Source organism: Bacillus rossius, chromosome 3 (genome assembly GCF_032445375.1).
Source record: "Bacillus rossius redtenbacheri isolate Brsri chromosome 3, Brsri_v3, whole genome shotgun sequence".
NCBI classification, from domain to species: domain Eukaryota; kingdom Metazoa; phylum Arthropoda; class Insecta; order Phasmatodea; family Bacillidae; genus Bacillus; species Bacillus rossius.
In genome coordinates this window covers 63,712,640-63,732,733 of record NC_086332.1, presented here as the reverse complement: position 1 = coordinate 63,732,733, position 20,094 = coordinate 63,712,640, and the positions used below count along the sequence as shown (strand labels likewise).

General features: G+C 37.9%; 2 protein-coding genes across 2 annotated transcripts in view; one reads left to right on the top strand and one right to left on the bottom strand.

Moving 5' to 3' along the window:
* Window positions 1-20,094, top strand: part of LOC134530796 (roundabout homolog 2-like) — a 347,447-nt gene that overhangs the window by 109,361 nt on the left and 217,992 nt on the right. The window lies entirely within an intron of this gene.
* LOC134530795 (uncharacterized) lies at window positions 3,399-9,255 on the bottom strand. Its single transcript, XM_063366005.1, has 2 exons — window positions 9,185-9,255; window positions 3,399-7,222 (listed from the first exon to the last, which is right to left on the bottom strand). The coding sequence occupies exon 2, from the start codon at window positions 6,859-6,861 to the stop codon at window positions 4,657-4,659; it is 2,205 nt and encodes a 734-aa protein (XP_063222075.1). The 5' UTR covers window positions 6,862-7,222; window positions 9,185-9,255; the 3' UTR covers window positions 3,399-4,656.

Below are 20,094 nucleotides of genomic sequence, written 5' to 3'. Positions count from 1 at the left end.
CTCTAAGCACAAGACAAAGGACTGTGGGTCGCAGCCTTTCAACTGCGCTGCGTGACGCAATATGGACTTTGACTCTGATTCTAGTATTTCATTGCACACAATAAAGGTTAACTCCACGTACGTGTAACATTTTGATTTCCCAAGAAATTAATTTTGAAAATAATTTTTATTAATCACTTGTCTCGATAGTGTAATATTGCGGGTTGTTTGTGCACGCTATGGCATGGCCTATTTTTTTTGTATATGTTTGTAATTCAGTAACCAATCCTAGAAGATAGAACGAAATATAAAATACGCAGTAAATGTATTTGATAATACTTAGCAATTCAACAATGTGGTTTAAGTGATTTATAATTACAGTAGAGTGTCATTACAGCCCTAAAAATGCGTCGAGTGTAAAAAAAAAGCAGAATGAACATTTCAACATAAATGGAGAGGCATTACGTATGTTTTTGTGACTAAATAAACCATCCTTTACACTCTGACATAACCATCCATGGTTACGCCTCAACGAATTTTGCTACACAAACGCCGAACCGGAATATATCTGTGACTGTGGTGTAGTCGTACAAACCGACACAGTGATGACAAAAAAAAAATGTGAGCGAGTCATTCAGTACCTAATTGCAGGAGACGTGTAACATCTAACCTCAGTAACGAGCAAATTCATGTGCTCACGTTACAAATAATATGAAACTCGGACATGAAATTTAACTTAGAATGTCTTTAAAATAATACCGAGCGTGATAAATATATTCGCAAATTTCTTGTACGTGAATCAACTTAGTTTCCGCACCCGTCTCTAGAATTCGTTGCCGGGACAGCTACGCCGACTATTAAATTATTTGATTGGCAGATCGAAATTTTAAACTATGTACATAATAAAAAAGGCACCCATAAAAGCGAAAAAAAAAAAAAAAAAAAAAAAAACCCTGGAAAAATACTTAACCCAGGGTTTAGAACTGATTTTTGACAAGGAATCTGATTAAAATATTGTCCATCTTGTTAAAATTAAACAGTTTCCCTTCGGTTCGCGCCATCCGCCACACATGACACATTTTCGTTCCATGCCACTTCCGTTTCATCATTGAATATATATAATTATATATATATATATTAAATGGTTTCATTGACGAAATACCGAGAGTTAAGATGTTACACATCATTATGTATTGACGCTATGTCTGTTGCAACATGGGGTGAGTAACTTAGCGAATGTCGATAAGGATACGTAATTTCAGAGCATTTGTATCTTGTTTTTACGAAGAACCCTCGTTGCAGATCTTGCTAGCCTTAATTTAAACATGAAATTTTGAGTATTAACAAAATCTTATGCCTTCAGACGTGATTGCTACGAGGTGTCAGTCGTGTGGAATCACGAATAAACTTTGTTTTATTTCAAGTAGATTTTTTGAAAAGTCAGTAATTTTACGTCAATTTCTAACAGTGTAACCATTAGCAACAAAATTCGATTACTTTTTGCCCTAATGACGGTGTCTGGGAAGTCTTTGTAAAAGTATCATAGTGTTTCTTTAGACAAAAAAAAACAAACAACGTGGCGCAGACGAAAAGATAGCACAGTATAATGAAATTCCTTGTGAATCTCTGCTCTTATCTTCTTGCTCGCAGCAGGGGGTGTCTCGAACAGGCGCCAAGGAAAGCTGAAGAAACGCGACACCGAGCCACAAAAAAAAACCACTCATCCTCTGAATTAAACTTTTAAAAAACAGCCCGTTCCTTCTTCCTCGCGAGCACAAGGAACAACACGGCGACACAGCGACTAATGGCAATCCATTACGGGACATGACAGCTGCTCGTAATTAGGGGCTGTTTACCCGGGTTCCTGGCAGGGCAAGTCGCCTGCGAGGGAGGATCGAGACGTAGCCGGTTTGCTGAGGGGGGGGGGGGGGGGGGAGCCACATAAACAAAAAAAATTGTCCTCTAAAACTTAAAAAAGTACACAGCCACAATAAAGAAAATATTGTTACGAGGACACTAGAGGCGAGACAACGAGGCAGGCCAGTTGGCCCGACGCACCGGCCAGCGATGGGTCCAAGGAGGGCCCCATCTCCCGGACAGGTAGCGGTAATCCGTTTAGGAGTAGTCCCTCTCTCCCTGTCTCTCGAGTGTTCGGCACATTCCCAGAGCACCGTCCAGCGTGAAGTGGCGTTACTAGAAAGCCATTGTTCTCGTAGCTTCGGGTGTTATGTCGGGGATTCTGATGACGTGACACTTAGGGCTGCGAGACATTTCCAGGTCAGAACTTGGCAGGTATTTAAGACGGAGGCCGGCCTGCGGTAGTGAGTTGAGACAGAGGTCCGTGGTGAAAGACGAGCAGTAGAGAGAGAGAGACTGTCGAGCCGAGCTTCAGTGGGGAGAGTAATGAAAGAGTGACTAAATTGTGGACAGACAAAAGTTGTTGTATCTTAACGAATAGTGTAAATATTAGGTGATAAATAAAACCTTACTTAGTTAATAGGGCTATCCTTTTCGAATCTATTTCACAATCCTAACAACTTAAGAGGCCGTGTCAGTAAATGTTTATTTCCAATATTCTGCCCTAGAAGTTCTCTCTTTTAACAGTGAGATTTAGTGGCTTATTCAACCGAAGGAACTGTAGCCGCAGCGCGTGATAAAACTACTATACCCTTATCACAGGATTAGTGGGAAGGTTGACAGCTCCACTTACTCGACGAAAAATGTATCTGGTTCCTCGACAATCTGAGAGGATGACAATCTGACCGGCGGCTCACTAGGAAATTGCGGATGCAGGGATTCAGAATCAAGAAACCTCACTTATACAACTATAGTATGAGTCAAATCTAAAAATTTTAATACTTTAAACGTATCGGAATACAATTAATCTTCAAACATATGGTAATTATTCTTTATCTGGATGTAATATTCCGTGAAAAATAATGTTAGTTGACATTAAAAAGTATACGAAATTCATCATGTAACGTTTTAAAAGGATAACATAAATTCATATGCTTAGATATTGCATATGCATTACACACAATCCAAATACAATCTCACTTAAGTCAGGCTAATTTTTTACAATGCACCATCATACAGTTTAACAGAGGTAGGAGAACCTCTTATCGACTTTGTTTCAAAGAATTTAAATTTACAAATATTACTATTTATCTTATTACGATATGTACCTTTATGAATACAATTTTACAAAAAAAAATATTGAATTGATTACATTACACTTTAACATTACACAAAACTAAAACACAAACAAAACCTAATTTTATATATTGCTGTAGCATATTAGAAAGACGAAATAACTTACAAGACTAACATTAAGAGGGCTGCATTACAAATTTACTTTACAGAGGAGAAAATATCCTTTTAAGATATGTCATTACCTCATTGAATACATAATACTGCCGTTGATGTGATCGTAGATATAAAGTATTGAAAAAATATATTCCATTATGTTTATTTAGAAAACGTTATTGCTTATAGATGCTCATTATTTAAATAATAAAGATTCTTTTACTTTTATGTACTGAACAAACAAACTACTTATAAGTTAATAAGAATAAGCTTAGTTGAGTAACATCTTCCATTTGTATTGAATTCAATGTACATATCGAAAATCATGCACAATGAATGCAACTGATTGAATTCAATAAATATTTGATATTGTGAAACGGCCATAATGGTGATGTAGATAATTATAGATGCTCACATGCATCGTGAGAGTCCGTATAAAGCCTATTACAATTCTATAAGTATACATTAAAATACTTTTAAAATATACATGTGTAATATAATTAAAACTTGTTTAAGTAAGATCATCACAAAAAATGAAAATCATTCAACAGTAAGTTATGTTTTATAAGATTTTAACAAAACACACATACCATAATAGAATATTAATCATGCCACATAATTCAACACAAAATACTCATTCCAGTAGGTGCTACGTAAAAATTACTTCTATTTTTATGCTAATAACTTTGCATTGTTTTATATACCTATATCATTATTTCTAACTTTTAATATTCTCTACACATTAACTGAAATTAATTATTTACAGAGTCTTAGCAAATGTTGGTCTGTACCACATACAGTTCGTAGGATATCTCTACGTGAAACACATACAGTTCATTATTAGTAATTTCAATTATATTTCCATCAAAATAATGAAATTAGTATAGGGCCTAGGTTGTTCACTGTTAATTGAGTACTTCTGAATTATTTTCATTGTGAGTTAACATACATACCAAATGCCATTATTCCAGTAAAGTTACAAAGAAGACAACAAGATAATATAAGTATGTAGGTATGTAGTACCATATTTTAAACCCCTATTAAATGAATAATAACTCAATCTCTATTCTGGACTATTAAGTAATAATTTTTATTACTGTTATTTGTAACTTAAATAAAATCGCAACTAACAAATTAGTAAAATATATAATTACGTGCGATATAGTGTGACGTTTGTACTTGGACGGCAAACGAATATAATAAAATGTCTATGACAATGTTAACTTTACTCATTATTATGGAAGAAACAAAATGGGCAGATAAGCATATTCTACGCTGACATTTAAAAATGCTCAATTCAAAATGAACATTCCCTAGCAAGAAAATTTATTTTATATCACCACAAAAAATCAAACTGTGGCGTAGCCTAATTCATAACATCCTTCGTACAGATTTCTTGGTCTGCTTTTCTGCGCAAGAAGTTTTCCTTTTCTCCTCTTTTTCTTTAATAGCTTGAAGGATGTAAATTGGGTTCCTAATGGGCATCGAGCGGGTATGCCTGGGGTCTACTAATTCTGGAAGCATACAATCCATATAAAAAGACATAAGTTTTTCTTTCATCTGAAAATTCCAGAAATTATCGTCTCGATAAATTTTTTCTATTTTTGAGCCCAATGGAGTCCACAGACAAAAAATACAGTACAATTTCCTGGTAACATGAAGCTGACCCTGAACTTGATAGTAATAAGCATGCTTCTTGTTGATAACATCAACATGTGTTTTATCCTTTACATTCCAGAATGTGAATTTTCTAGATAGTATAGCATCGTCAGGAGAAATTTCTTTTGCTGACGATGGACACTTAACTTCAACAAGGCCATCAGAGTCAACAGTTCCATCCGGGGTTGCACCTAAAAATGAATGTTCTGGGTCTACAAATAGTCCACATGGTTTGATTTTGACTGAAAGTATTTTCTCAACTTCTTGAATGGCGTTCATTTCATTTTCTCTTCCCCACAACATGGCATCGGTGTCGAAATTTCCATACAACATACTGACAACAAGTTTGTCGCATGGTGTATAAGGAAGTCGTCTGCAAACTGATCCAAAATTAGAAGCTGTAAGCAATTTCCGACGCACTTCTTTCCATCGCCCACTGTCTCTTTGTAGTAGAGTACCTCTTTCCAACTCTTCACGTTGCTCTGCAGTTGCAGGTAGATTCTTTAGAAACATTGACTTTGCCTCTTCGTAGTCGTCAACTGTCAAGTCAGGCTTCTGCGCACATGGTCCGTAATGCTTATCTTGTGAAGAAATAACTTTTAAGCTAATTGTCTTTCTTTTCTTTGCATTATTTCGGGGTATTTCCAATACTGCTTTCCTTTTGTTTTCAAGTCTTTTCACGTACTTTCCAGGGCTTCTTTCATACATTGTTTTGTGAAGTTTGTAGATAGGAGTATTTGTGTTGTAAGATACGACTGCAGCGTAATTTCTTGCAGAGTAAGCTCTCTTCAGGCAAAAATTCACACGTTTGCCGCCGATGAATTTTGCAACAATCGAGTTAAATTGTTCAACAGAATTGCTGTCCACATCTTTCAAGAGACTTCGTGCATTTCGCAGTATACAGTGACTTACAACATCTTCTATGGTATGCAAAATTCCGCTTTCTTCTAAAAGTGGAACAAAATTGATTTCATTATTCTTGGCTCCATTACAAAAATATTCTGAGCACTCGGAATGTTCACCAAATACATGCTTGGGTCCGTTTTTGAGGTCTTTTCGCAGGCCTACTATTTTTTCGTATTCACTGACATTTTCATTCTGCCAATGACGTACAGCTCCTTTCACGGCACCTCTCATTCTTAAAATATTTGACCCCAGTGCTTTTCTCAGAGATATGTTTTTCAAAGAACTGTTTGTTGTGATGTCTTTTAGTTTGTTACAGTAATTTCTTAAAATATGGTTGCGACACTCTATTTTGTTAACAGTCAAATTTCCATAAGGTCTTGCAGTCACAATGCTATTATAAACACTGCAGTCACCATCTGCAATAAGCGTCCCATATTTCACTCCATACATTTCCACACTTGCTTTAAAACCCTCCAATATAATATCTGCTTCCATACTGCTGGAGCTTCCTGACCAATTTTTGTAACAAATGTGTTCTTTAACTTCTACGCCCATAGCTGCTGCTCGAGCGCACATTGTACAATATTTGTTTCGCACACTGATAAACAAAACTTTTCGTGTGTAAAATCCGATGATGGCAGCAACTCCTGAGAGCGAACTATAATTGCTGTTTTTGTATGACCTTTTAGACCACTGACCATCGGCAATGACTGTCAAAACTGGGAATCCATCTTCGTCGACATCGCCTCGTTCCACAGCTAACTGTGCTTCTCGTTGAACTGCAATTCCCATTTCTTTTATTGCAGTTTTTTCCCAGCCATCACTTACTTTGTCATGATATTTAGCATACGTGTTTGCGGACATTGTTGGTATATCCATGGCAGCAGTGAGTTCTTCCAACTGCCTGTGTCCAATGCCAATACAGACTGATCCCGTTACAGCAGCTGTATTTATGTCCATAGAATCACTTTTTGGGTTTTCTGTGTGTAGAGTATCTTGAAAGTTGCACATGTTACATTTCACACTGAAAATTGAATTGAGACCTCTTCTTGCTTCATTTGTGATAACTAAGTTTTGTATGCCACATCCTAGTGGTCCATGATTACACAAAACTTTTAGTCTGTTAAAAAAATAATCAATGTCAGTTATCCTTCTTCCAGATATTACAAACGACGCTTCAGTATCCACATTGCTACCATCTGGGGTAACTTGTTGCTGTTCCGACTGACACTTATTAGTGGAACACGATGCTGCTAGAACTTTCTGTTGTTCAGGTGTTTTTTCAGAAAAATTAGTTGACTGCTGATACTTTTCTGGTGACTTTCGTAAAATACCAGAGAAGCAAGTCTCGGTGCTGTCCCTTTCTTGGAGTCTGAAAAACAAACAGACATGACTCTTCAAAAGCAAAAAAAAAATAATAATAATAATAAAGGAACAATGTATTTAGACATAACATTTCTGCTGCACATAAATCTGTAAATTAGGCATCGATATACTTTAAAGCCTGTAATATAAAAAACAATTAAAATTACTGCTAGCACAAGAAGTTATTGCTAGTGAAATATAAAATATCCTAAGCCCGATTTTTCAAACTAATTAATTTTCGCATTTATGCTGGCAGGTTGTTGCAATAGTTTACTTCTGAACTAAACCTGAACCTATGTCTTAGAAACAATGTGTCTAAGGGTAATTTTTAACTGTCCCAGATAGTCACACACGTCAGATGGCATATCAATGTAAAAAAACTGTTTTATACATGCAATAATGCTGTCGCAAAACCATTAGCCAAGTTTCTATATAAAAATTATTTTTACTTTTCTTTTTGTAGAGTGATATAAGTAGACCGTCTCTTCAGTATCATGCACATCAGTTTATGTATTTTTCATTTTTAAAATTGAATTTGACATTTCTTATAAATTATGCTTGACGTAACATAATTTTTTTGTTTAGTATTTAAGTACCTGCTGTTAACATAATTCTTGTAAAAAATATATCCAATTTATTCTTTGATATTTTAGATATTTGGGATGCAGATTGTTTCAATAGAATTTTGCAATTTACACTGTAAATATATATATTTTTAATATAGTTATTTTGTCAAACATCCTTTTACCTATATGTGTTATTCAGGATTCCCACTACATTTCATAAAGAAAGACAGTGATTAATTATGAAAACACTGACTACTCGATAATATAAACTCAGTATTTACAAATGTTATATTTTATTTTCGTAATTGACTGTTGTGCTGAATGTGACTAATTCATTCGCCATGCCACTGCAATATTATTGAAAACACACGATTTGCCTTCAAACAAAATAGTCTTCACGAATGCTTCTGCAGACGTAGCATGACAATCAGCATTTTGGAAGCTGTCGGATGTAATTTAGCAATATACCAGTCATAATCTTACAATAAATAAATTTTGTATCTTATATTTCATCATATCGTTTAGTTGAGATACGATGTGGCGTTACAAAATCATTGAAACTGTTACAGGACTAGCACTTTTTGCTGTCAATGATTCAGTTTCCTCAGTTTTAGGATTTTGTTAATATAATTAGGAAAATGTATGGCACACATCATATCTATTCATTTCGATGTACAACAAAACTTTTGTGATATATATGTTGAAAGTAAAAGACAAAATGAGTGGGGAACAAGGTGGCACATTCGCATTTTGGATGTGATAGTGATCTCAACATAGAAATTTTGAAGCTATTCACCACGTAGTGTTTTATTGTTTCAATGTAATGAACTATAATAAATGAGATGTCGGAATTCATCCATTAAAATAATTACACCATGTCATCATTTGGCCAAATAAAATTTTCAATTTGATCATTCAGTATGGTGGTGCTATGCATGTTCAACAAAATAAATGCTAAATTAACGAAATAACAAAATTAACGCTCACTTCAAACACTCACACACTAGGATGGAACTCCGAATTGTGTCAGTGACAATAAAATAAGAGGCAGTATACATATTATATTTTATTTGTTGCCTGTCGTTCCTAACCTTGTTTCTTAGCCATTTCATTATCTTCAAATATAACATGATAAAACTGCAATTATAACACCAACAGAGCCTAAACTAATTGAACGTTGGATTATTGTGGTCAAGGGAAGATGTAAAGAAATTTCTCATGATAATAAACCTAGAGGGTAAAACTGTTCTCAGCACTGGCATTCTGCACACGACGTTACTTTATGGATATAGCTTTTAATTTAATTTGTACAAGTTTTGTGCGATCTCTTGATTATCTTTAATGTTCTTAGCTGATGTTGACAATTTACTATCTATTAATGTTAATATGGTAAAAAAACTTACTTAAATTTTTCCTTGCTTCTCCATTTCTGCAAACTTTCCCCTTTGTTTTTCTTTCTTCTAGTTGAAATAAACACCCCACTCTTGCTTGATAAACGACGGTTTTTCCCTGTATAAAAAAACACCATGATTTTATTTCTTCCCGATGACAAACAAAAATGTTGTATGGTCGCGAATAATACATTCGTATGGCGTCACATCAGCGGAATATTCTCTTGACATAAATGTGTGAAGACTGTGGCACTTGTGGAGAAGTAAACCTTCGCTCTAACACAAAAACAAATGAACGAACAGCTTTTTTTTTATGGGATGTGCAATCGGAGACCCCTGGGGTGGTTGAAGAGTGTCAGGTTGTCGCCAGACCAGATAGTAAAAGCTCAGGGGCTGAGGATGAAAAAGGCCTATCTCCAAATTATAAAGTATAAATGTTGTCATGTAATAGTTAAAGACTTGATTACACCCAGGTTTTTAAACCCATCATGATCATGAAGACACTGATCGGAAGGTAATGTGCAATACATTTGAATGGTCTTTTCAGTTTTTGCTAAATAATTATAAATATAAGCAAAATTTTATTGTATCTGGACAAATCAAAATATGGATAATATTATTATCATCACAGAAATAATATATGATATGATAACTAAATTTTAAAAAAGCGGTTATGTTAAATGTATTGTATACTTTCAGTAGGCAAAATTTCCGGCCCCTACCTCTTATAGAATTTGAGAAAAACTGACTTTTAAAATAACATTGATATAGATAGGAGCGCAAATTTGTGACACGGCCTCTTAAAGAAAAAGTGCCGTTGTTGTTAACCATGTTATGCAACGGTAAATATTTAGATAAATAATGCATCTCAGTGAGTTGTCATTAAAATTATATAAGAATTGTTGTACACATAAATGACACATAGCCTACCCATGTACCCTTAATACAGTGATGTCCCTGAAGAATTTACCTGGCCTGGCTCAGAAAAGGGGCCGTTTATCATCGCAGAAAACAGTTACGCAGTATCTGTTCTTAATGTGCCGTTTTCGTACTTGAAAAAAATTGTGGGTAAACGAAAGAAACGTACGACAAAATGCACATGGACCCTAGCCATTAGGCTGGATGCAACGACGCAACAGCGCAACAGGCAACAAACGCAAGAAAATAACAATTGTTTATAAAGCACGCAAGACGTCACCAACCTTATAACTTAAAATTGAAAAACAGTAGAAAGCGAATTTATACCGGGCGCTTCTTTGAATATTTAATATGTATTATGAAATAAAATAAGTTATCAATCATTTTTTTTCCCCACTGAATCAAAGTTTGACTAGTGTAAACATTATTTAGATCCGATATAGCTCTGTGCACATAACGTCAGCGTCTTTAAACGTCTCCGGAACACTTCTCATCAACACTGCCTTCGTAAACGCAAGAAAGATCGATTTTGAACAACACTTGCGTTGTGTTATTGCGCCATGTGTAGTTTTAAAACCGGCCAAGAACGCTGAAATGTCGTTGTTGATTATTTTGCATATTGCGGTTTTGCATAGTTTACAAACGGGGCCTCGACTGCACGTTAAAATTGTTACGAACTAATTTTTGTGCATCCAGTGTGTATAACATATGTTTTATTGTTAACATTATAAATTATATATACTTATTATAAAAATACCAATATAATTGGAAGTGAAAATAACACTTTTTCAACAAACGCTCCTCGGTTGCGTGCTTTGGGAAACCCTGCGGGGTCGTCTGACCAGGGGGGGGGGAGAGGGGGGGCACGTAAAGCTTTTTTAAACCTCCCGCTGACCATTACTTCAACCCCCCTCCCTCTTCTATCCTTCTCACTCTCCTACCGGCCATTCTCTGCAGCGGTCAGCGACACTGGGCATTATTATTTCAAGGGCAGCGGCCGAAACGTCGAACCGCCGACGCCGGACAGCCACGGGGGATCGATCTCCGGAGCGTGCCGAGGAGGCGTGGTCATCTCCCCCCACCTCCTCCACAACCTTCCTCTCACTCCCCTCACTCCCCTCCATCCTCTATCAAGCCGGCGGCCACGACAACCCACAACACGCCGCATTGTGCCGCACCCGCACGACGCGAGCGAACTTTTGACCTTCTCCCGTCAACCGCCGTCGGCCGAGCGCTATTTGTGCGCGTGCCATTGGACGGTATTCTTGGGGCAAAGGAAGGGGGCGGGGGTGGAATACACGTCCCTTTCAATTTAAAGGCTTCCCTTCTATTCGAAAATAGCCCGTTATGGAAACGTGCCGGGCATTTCATCTCGATAAAAATAATTTCAAACGCGTTAAGATCTCCATCAGCCGTCGTTCAACCCGGACAGACGAGATCCCCTCCCCCTCCTCACATCACACCACAAATCAGTGAATATGCTGGTTGTATTTAAAGAGAACAAAGACGGTTGTTAAAACGGACGTACCAAAGTAGTGCACAAATAAAAGTCGTAATGGTCCTACTTTGGAAAACTTTTATTTGTGGAATTACGGGAAGAGTTTAATTCAAGTTCTTGCAGAAGCTCAGAGCATAATAATGAAGCGAAGTTAAAAATTATGAATGTTGTAAGTTTGATTACGTATTGCACAAAAAAATGGTCATAGTTCATGGATAAATTTAGTTTTATTAGCAGCTTAATTGGATCGTGAGTTGCAGTCCAAATATACTCGAAACCGCATTTATGTATCTTATGGATAATACACTTTGTATGGATGAAATATACACTCACGAGTAGTATAACCACAACAATTTTGAGGCTGGTAGTAATTTGTGTACAGTAATGAACATAATCCGTCCGACTTGGGAATTAAATGCTCATTCGTGGTCACACGCTTCAAATTTTTTTTGCACCAAAACCTACATGTTATGTGGTTACTTTCCGCTCAAACTCAGTAGCACTATGCTCAATCCGACAATATTTGTGCGTTATTTATAGTCTCTTGTATAGTTTTTTTTACGTGCAATATGCAGTGCTTATTCTGTATTTGCGAGATTCGTTTGAGCGTTCGAAACGATTCATGGCATGCTTAGTGTAAAAGGATATAAACTGTTAAATGTCAATGGGTTCCTTGAAGAAGATGAAGGGAAGTGAGGATTGGTTGGTGTCTTAACAGATAAACTCCAATGCCAAGGCCATAACTAAATTTTTGAATAAACAATTGCCGTGACGTTTCTAGCCATTGTAAGTTGGGTTCAGAAGGAGGAAGCTTTAGGGCTTTATGACCCTCCTCCAAAAGTTTTTAACTTTTTTTTAACATGCTGCTGTATAACTATACAAAATAATACTTTGAAATTTATCCTATCGCGAAACGAATCCGCGAATTTCTCAGGTCTAAAACAATTATGCGTGTGTGCAAACGTGGTAGGGCCATGCATTTTTTGCGAATAAAAAGGTTTTTGAGACCAGCTGTATGTCGAAACACTGCAACATCGTTCGGGTTTTGTGTCGGTACACGAACCACAGCCATTTAGTGTGGACGAAAATACGTCCTGACGGGCCCCGTCCAATCGTGCAATTACAAGGAAACAATCGCCAGCGCGGACATACCTCTTTGCAGTCTAATGAGCGGTCAGGTTTATTCGCGTACATCGCACTGCGCTGTTATTCCAGCACACGTTGGCTCCAGTTAGACGAGCGACTCTAGGGACTGTAGCCTGTGGACTCGAAACAAAATGGCTTCCCGTAGAGTCATCGAGCGCGGAAAATAATACTCTCTCTGACCCGGTCTTGTGGCTGTGACTGAACACGGCGGTCGGCCGCAGAAAAGTAAGGTGATAGGTCTAGGTACGCCGTGTCGCTTGACAACAGGTTTCAAGGTAGAATACGTTAAAAAAAATCAGACTTATGTTGCGGTTATTAAGCTTGTTTTATAATTTTTTTCTAATCTTATTGGTAGGGGCATATTTCGCGATAAGATAACAAGACTAAATTAAAATTAAAACACTGTAACATCGTCTGTGTTTCGTGATTGGATAAGTTTCTCTCAGGTACATGTCGAGTGTTACAACACCAATCACAGTAATCCACTGTGGAAGCAAATGTGTCCTCAGTGGCTCGGTCAAATAAGGCAACGACTTATCTCACTGACGGCCGCCAATCACAAGGAAGAAACCGCTCAAGCGGGTATACCTTGCTGCAGTCTAATAGGCGTTCAAATTTTTTCGCTAAAAAAAGCCAGCCCCTACCTATTGGAAGGTACTCGAAAAATTCGCGAGTTCAATGACCCCCAGGATGAACTCCATAGTTCTGCGTACACTCGGTCAAATATCACCCACTCATTGGCTGCTGTCTTGTGAGACGTCCCAACGTAGCAGCCTGTGATTCGATAAGCTTTGGTTGGGTGTTTCTTATTGGCCCAGCGTCATTCAGGTGAGTTGTGAGCCAATAGCAGAGGCAGCAGTGAGGTATAACTAAATTATTTTTAAAAATATTTTTGGTGATTTCTTTTTTAGCATGGTTCCTATTTGGTATTTATAATTTTTTTTTGTAATATTACGTTGGATTGTTGGTAATTAAATTAATTTTTTTCTTTGTATATCTATGTTATTTTTTTGTTATGATATCACTTTTGGCGATACTTTAGCGTGTGATGAATGGTTTTTGGTTACTGAAGTGGAGAATCTGAACTCTGTCGTCTATAATGTCTCACGCTTAGATTACAGTACATTGTAAAAGTCGAGCACTGTTGCCAGGTTGATACTACCCGGCTTTTGAACATTAAAAATTTAATTTTGTGTACAATCTATAATTATAATAAGTTAAAAAATATATTTTTATTTCTACTGTTTATTGTTTTTTTAATACTCAACGTTATTGCCTATTGACAGTACCTATTATCACAGTTGTGGTCATTCTGACAGAAAATAATTCAATGCTAAACACCAATTAGCATTTCAGCGGACAAACTCTTCGTTAATTATTAACACAGCATATCATAAAACTGTTAATATAATCAAAAGAAAATAAATTTTAAATTTAAATATTATAACAAATGTAACAAAATGTTGAAAACAAGTTAGTGCTTTTTAATTACCACACCTTAGAAATAAATAATGAATATTATCAGATGATCTTGATGAAATACAGCAGTAAAATAAAATGTATTTCCAAAATTCTCATTCAAAAGTTTACAATTAAAAAATACTTTGTTTCAAGTACATTAAAAAAAAATTTCTTTGCATTACAAAGTGTTGTATAAAACCCTATTGCTCAATGGTAGAGATATGACAACAGAGCACACTGAAATAAGGACAAAGGATTAGACGTTCTATAGCAGTAGTTTTTGAGTAGGGCCATGTTTTTTTCGCGAAAGATTTCGAGATCAGCTGTGTGTCAAAACACTGTAGCTTCGTCTGTGTTTCGTGATTGGCTGAGTCTCTCAGTTGCATGTTTAAAGTCGGCACAAGAAGCACAGCCATTCAGTTTGAAAGAAAACACGTCCTGATTGGCGCGTCCAAATATTGCAATGGCTTCTTTTGCGGACGGCGGTCAGTTAAGAAAATAATCGCTGGCGCAGGCTTATCATTTTGCAATCTAATGAGCTGTCATTTATTTGCGAAAAATACCTGATCCTATTTATGAGTCTTGCGATAGGGTGGGAAGACATGAGTGGACGTGTCCTGATTGTTAGTTCTGACTCAGTCAGTGCGATGGTGACATATCGAGATATGCTCAGTTCCGAACGCGCGGGGTGGCTGACGGCGGATAACGCAGCATGAGATTGGATGTTCTCTCGTTGCGGTGATCCTGCAGTGGCTCGCATCTGCCTTCCGCAGCACGAGGCGAAGAAGAACTCTTCGTCCAGTCCGGAAAGGAAATTTCTACAAGCCGGAAACAGAACCCTGGACCTTCGACTCGTTAGCTGGAGTCCTGAACACTTAAGACCATGTTGCCGAACGTGACAACAAATAACATGAACTGGGATTATGATTTTCAGCAACTGTTAAACAAAGTTGTTATAAGCTAAACTTATTTACAGACACAACCGCTTGCGTATGACATGTTACGTATATTGACAACGTATGATGTTTTACCCTTAATTTAATTGCAGCAGGTGTGCGCCGCTACTTGTTTTAGAGTAATTTTTAAATTAATTTTTCGGATTGGATTTTTTAACAAGTGACTAGTTCTTATGCTTGTTTTCCTTATTGTATACCTATATTAGTGTCAATTATGTAATATTTTATTTAAAATGCAATGGTAGTCAATTTCAGCTACTTAGAGTCTTAAGGTAAGACTACTAAACGTCTTAAAACATGGCGTGTGCTACTCGTAGTTGCAAAGGGACAGCGTAGCCAGGGGCGTGTTTCTTTGGTGAACGTGATGCGACATCGCCTCAAAGCGCGGGACTCAGGGCGGTTGCGCGACGTGCGCGCTGTGGGACTTGCAGGGGAATGAATGAGTGGAACGTTCAAGCTGCACCGCTAGTTCCCAAACACGTGTTGCCGTTTTACAGAGACAGACAGGTTTAAAAACCAAAAAAAGCAACTTTTTTTCAAATCACCCGATAGCCAGGATCGTAATAATTAGAGACTTTATATTTTCCTTTGAATATGAGCTGCTTCCGCAACTAAGCCGCAGTAGGTTTCACTAAGTGAATAGCATGCATGATGTTTCTAGAAATGTAATGTGGTCAATGACCTCAAAACTTAAATAATTCATTGGCTTTTGCAATTAATATAAAAATGAAGTAATTTAAACAATTTTAAATGATGGTTTGGATTTGGATAATATCAAAATGTAATTTTTCTATAAAAATTTATTTAGCCTTTATGACTTAATTAAGATTTCTCGCGCTGTTCTTTTATTGTATCATAAATTGCTGATAGTTTTTGCAACGTTTAAAAGTGGCGCGGACATCACAACAGTAATAGGAATAAACATGTAATTGGCTACAGCGGCTCAGATGCTTCGGGTAGTCCGGCAGTGTTCGTGCTTCACACCCGAAGCCACAAGAAGTATGTAAATCTTCCAGAGTTGAAAATTATAAGTTACTGTGAATATGCGTATATTTTGAGACATAAGGACCATTTTTCTTACAAGTTTACTGTCCGCTTACCTTTAAAGGTACGCCAATTTACGGACATTTATTGCAATGTAAGTCTACACATTTTTTTTTTTTAGCGAGGTCTTCTCCCGGCTAAGGGGCTTTCAGAATAATTATTCTCCATTTGCATAAATCATCCCGGCTAATAATGGTTTTAAGCACTGCCTGCCAACGAAATAAATGCGCGCACATTCCTCTTTTTGGCAACAAATGGCGCTTGGAAGTACAGCATGTCTCGCATCCAAACGAGTCGAGATGGCAGTCCGCTGCCGCTGGAAGGAGCATCGGCGGCTTTTGAGGTCCGGAAGGTAGGTTGTTTCCTCGCTCTCCGTCGATAATGAAAGGTCGGTCGTGTGCCGCGGCGTCGGAAAAAAGAAAAAAAAAGAAAGAAGGATCCATTAATAACGGCCGTGGACACCTCCAAAATGAAGTGCGACGGGGTAAATGCTTCTGGGAGCCTTGTTTCCCCGCGCAGCCGTCGGGCAGCCGGCCGCCTGCTAATCGGCCCGCCCCGGGGCCGTAACTCAGGCCGGCGCGAGGACCGGTCCCACACGGAGTTGGGAGTCGTCAGGAGATGGCGCGCCGCGACGACGTAGCTGGAGTCTCTTTCTACCTCACCATCGCCTTCTTGCAACACCCAAAAACACCGCCGATATGGTGCTTTGACCACGCCCGTTGGTTAGAGCCCCGGAATTTTCGCGCTTTCATTAAGTCGCAAGCTAGAATGCAAACATCCACACTGTCGCACTGTGTTCATGATTGGACTGCAGTTATCTGGACACGCACCTCTACGACCGTGAGCCAACGATGTCCAGCTAGGAGAGAAGTAAGCGAATCAGGTAGTGCCAAATAACAAGGAAAAAATTGTTCTCGCTAAGAAATCAACCAATGGGAAAGTAAACATGGGTCGAGCACACCTATAACTTTGAATTCTATCCTGAGGCCAGAGGAATCCGCGAAATTTCCGGGACTCTACCGATGGTTAATGAGTAGGGTTCAGTGATATCCACGATCCTCTGCCTACTGGGGCAAACGTCACCTGTTCATTGTCTGCTGACTTGGGAGGCGTCTCAACTGGGTGGCTTGTGATCTGATACTTCTTCGACTAAGGATCTCTAACTGGCCTTGAGTCCTCCACACTACCTGTGTACCAAAACCTGAACCAGCACAAAGGTATAATTATTTGAATTTTTTGCATATCACGAGTGAATTCGCCATTATAATTTCAGGTGTTCAACATTGTCGCTTCAATAAAATACCGCAATTTTTAAATAATAATATTTTTAATTGGGTTACAAATTCCTGATTTTCCTCAAGGTCTGGACTAATGATTTTTTTTTTTTGCAAGTTGGGAAACATTGTTTTACTCAAGGAGTTAGGAGACGTCATGAAATGGCATGCTGTGATGTAGTGTTCCGATTTCAACCTCGTCGTTGCCGTATTACAACACCCGGAACATTGGAGATATGGTGCTTCTTAAAGACGGATGATGGTTAATGAGTATGAATTATAATTTCCATAGTCAAGTACCGAAATTTCCATAAAATACAGTCCATTATATAAAACTAATTTCGTTATGAAAAATTAGCACCCAGTTTTTTTAGTATCTCGCAAACATGACGCAGACCATCAGCTGGAAATACGCGGATTCACACAGTGTCAGTGTAGTGATGCATGTTTATAGTACGTGCAGACACTTAAAATATTACTATATAACACGTAAACCGAGCATTTTCACCGAGCGATACATTCTCTTCACTGCTTTAGCTTCGGGAGATAAATCATTCACTACACATACCAAATATTTAAATACTTATTTTAAATTAAGGTAATAATCACTCAATTAAAAGACTGAAAATCATTGTTGAATTGGAACTTTGAAACATGGTGGCGAACCTGCATTATTTTGGGCCGGTGAATCTGAAAACGGAAATAAAGCCAGGGCCACTTTATTCAGACAGCTGATGCGAAAGCATCAAATATCCCCACTTTTAAACCCTTTTATTTTCCTTCTAGAGATTTTCCATTTTTATCGCATTTCCATTCATTTCCTACGATGAGAAATTTATTAATCTGATTAGTTCGTGACGCGGCCGAAAAAAAATCCCACCGCCACCTCTGCCAACTTCTCGTCATGAAAATTCATGAGGCCTACTGTGGGACGAGCAGATCGTGATGACGACGGTGGAGGGGGGCGGGGGTGTAGGAGAATCGGGGTTTGTTAACGAGGAGGGAGCAGGGCTCGGGAAAAGGGCGGTGTGTGTGTTGGGGTAAATTCTATGGTGGTTCGAAGTGTGTGCCGACCACGAACTCAGGCAACAACACCGGGACTGATGGATGTACCCCGTGGAGCACAACATTTTCAGAAACGTTACTGCAGTGTTGCAGAAACCTCACATCGCTTCTGTTAGTAGCAGTTATTTTATATAACCGCTTGAGTTTAGTTTCGTAGAATAGTTTCGTAAGCTATGTGCGGATCGGTGGTGGGGGGATAATGCTTTTTTATGAGTGTATCTACTACCCTCAACATTTTAAGGACGTAGATTAATACGTTTTGCAGTCTTCATGGGCGAGTCGCCAAGTATCTAACAACTTTGGTTTTAACACATGTCAGTTGACATACCCAGGAAATAAATTAAGATCACGAGTAGAATGTTAGGAATTTTCGGCGCCAGGGGACGTTGGGTTGTTTCTATGCTTTTCCAATGTACTTCTTGTGCACTTTGGGTGGTTGTGCGGACGTTATTTTGATCTTGGTCGCCACGAGGGTTGAACGTAAAAAATGATAGGAAACTTTTAGGGCACACAAATATTTGAAGGAAAAAAACATACAAAAATGTTCTGACACTATTGGAAAAGTCTTTACAATTATTCACAATACTATTTAAAAATAGTCTTTTCCAGCCTAACCAAAAATGCAGCACTGTATAACGTAACTTCACTAAAGCTTGCCCTAGAGATAAAAATGGGACGAATGGGACGTTCATTATTCCCATCCTCTTCTCCGGCATCAATCCTCCCACTCCTGAGCGTTGTAATTTTCGTTACACTCTTGTGAGGCATCGCCTCGTCTACTGTCATTATAATATGCTAGAAACTGTTGTAACTGTACCTTCATTTTTCGTTTATAATAATGCATAACAATGCATGGAAACTTAAAAATGTTTTAGCCTTAGGTTATTTATAAACATGTAAGTATTAGGCTCGTCAGCGATCGCTAACACGCTGCGCTCATTTGGCAGGAGTTGTGGGCTAGATCCCAACACTTCGGCCTCTGTCTCAAAATTGGGATCAAGTTTCGGAGCCGACCCCCTCCCTTTCCCCCCTCCACCACCTGTGGCCAATTCCCTACATTTACCTTCAATTGAAGTATGAAGTTTTAAATAATTTAAAATCATCCCACATCAAATTTTCTTTTGGGAATGCTGTCCATTTTTTTTTCCGATGTCCTCGTATGTTGAGGCTGTTAGACAACTCATATTAATTGATAGCTCTAACACTGTTCGTGCGTTTGAAATATTGAATCAGATAAAGAGTAAATAAATCACTACGTTAAATCGAAGAAACCAAAAAAACTGAACAAGAATGAACGAACGAAGGGTCGTAAGTTGTTTCACTCCAATTCACTCGTTCGCTCAATTGTTTTTTAATACATATACATAAAAGGCAATGGAACTGGCTGAAACTAAACCATGCAGCCAGATTTTGGATAAGTTCAAACATATTAAAAATTAATTACTTCTATGATCATTCGATACGTTCCTGCCGAAAAGGGCTCATTTGGGTAAAAAAAAAAAAATTATTGAAAAGTATTTAGTACAAAACTATCCGTATCGAAAGAAGAAACTCGATGGT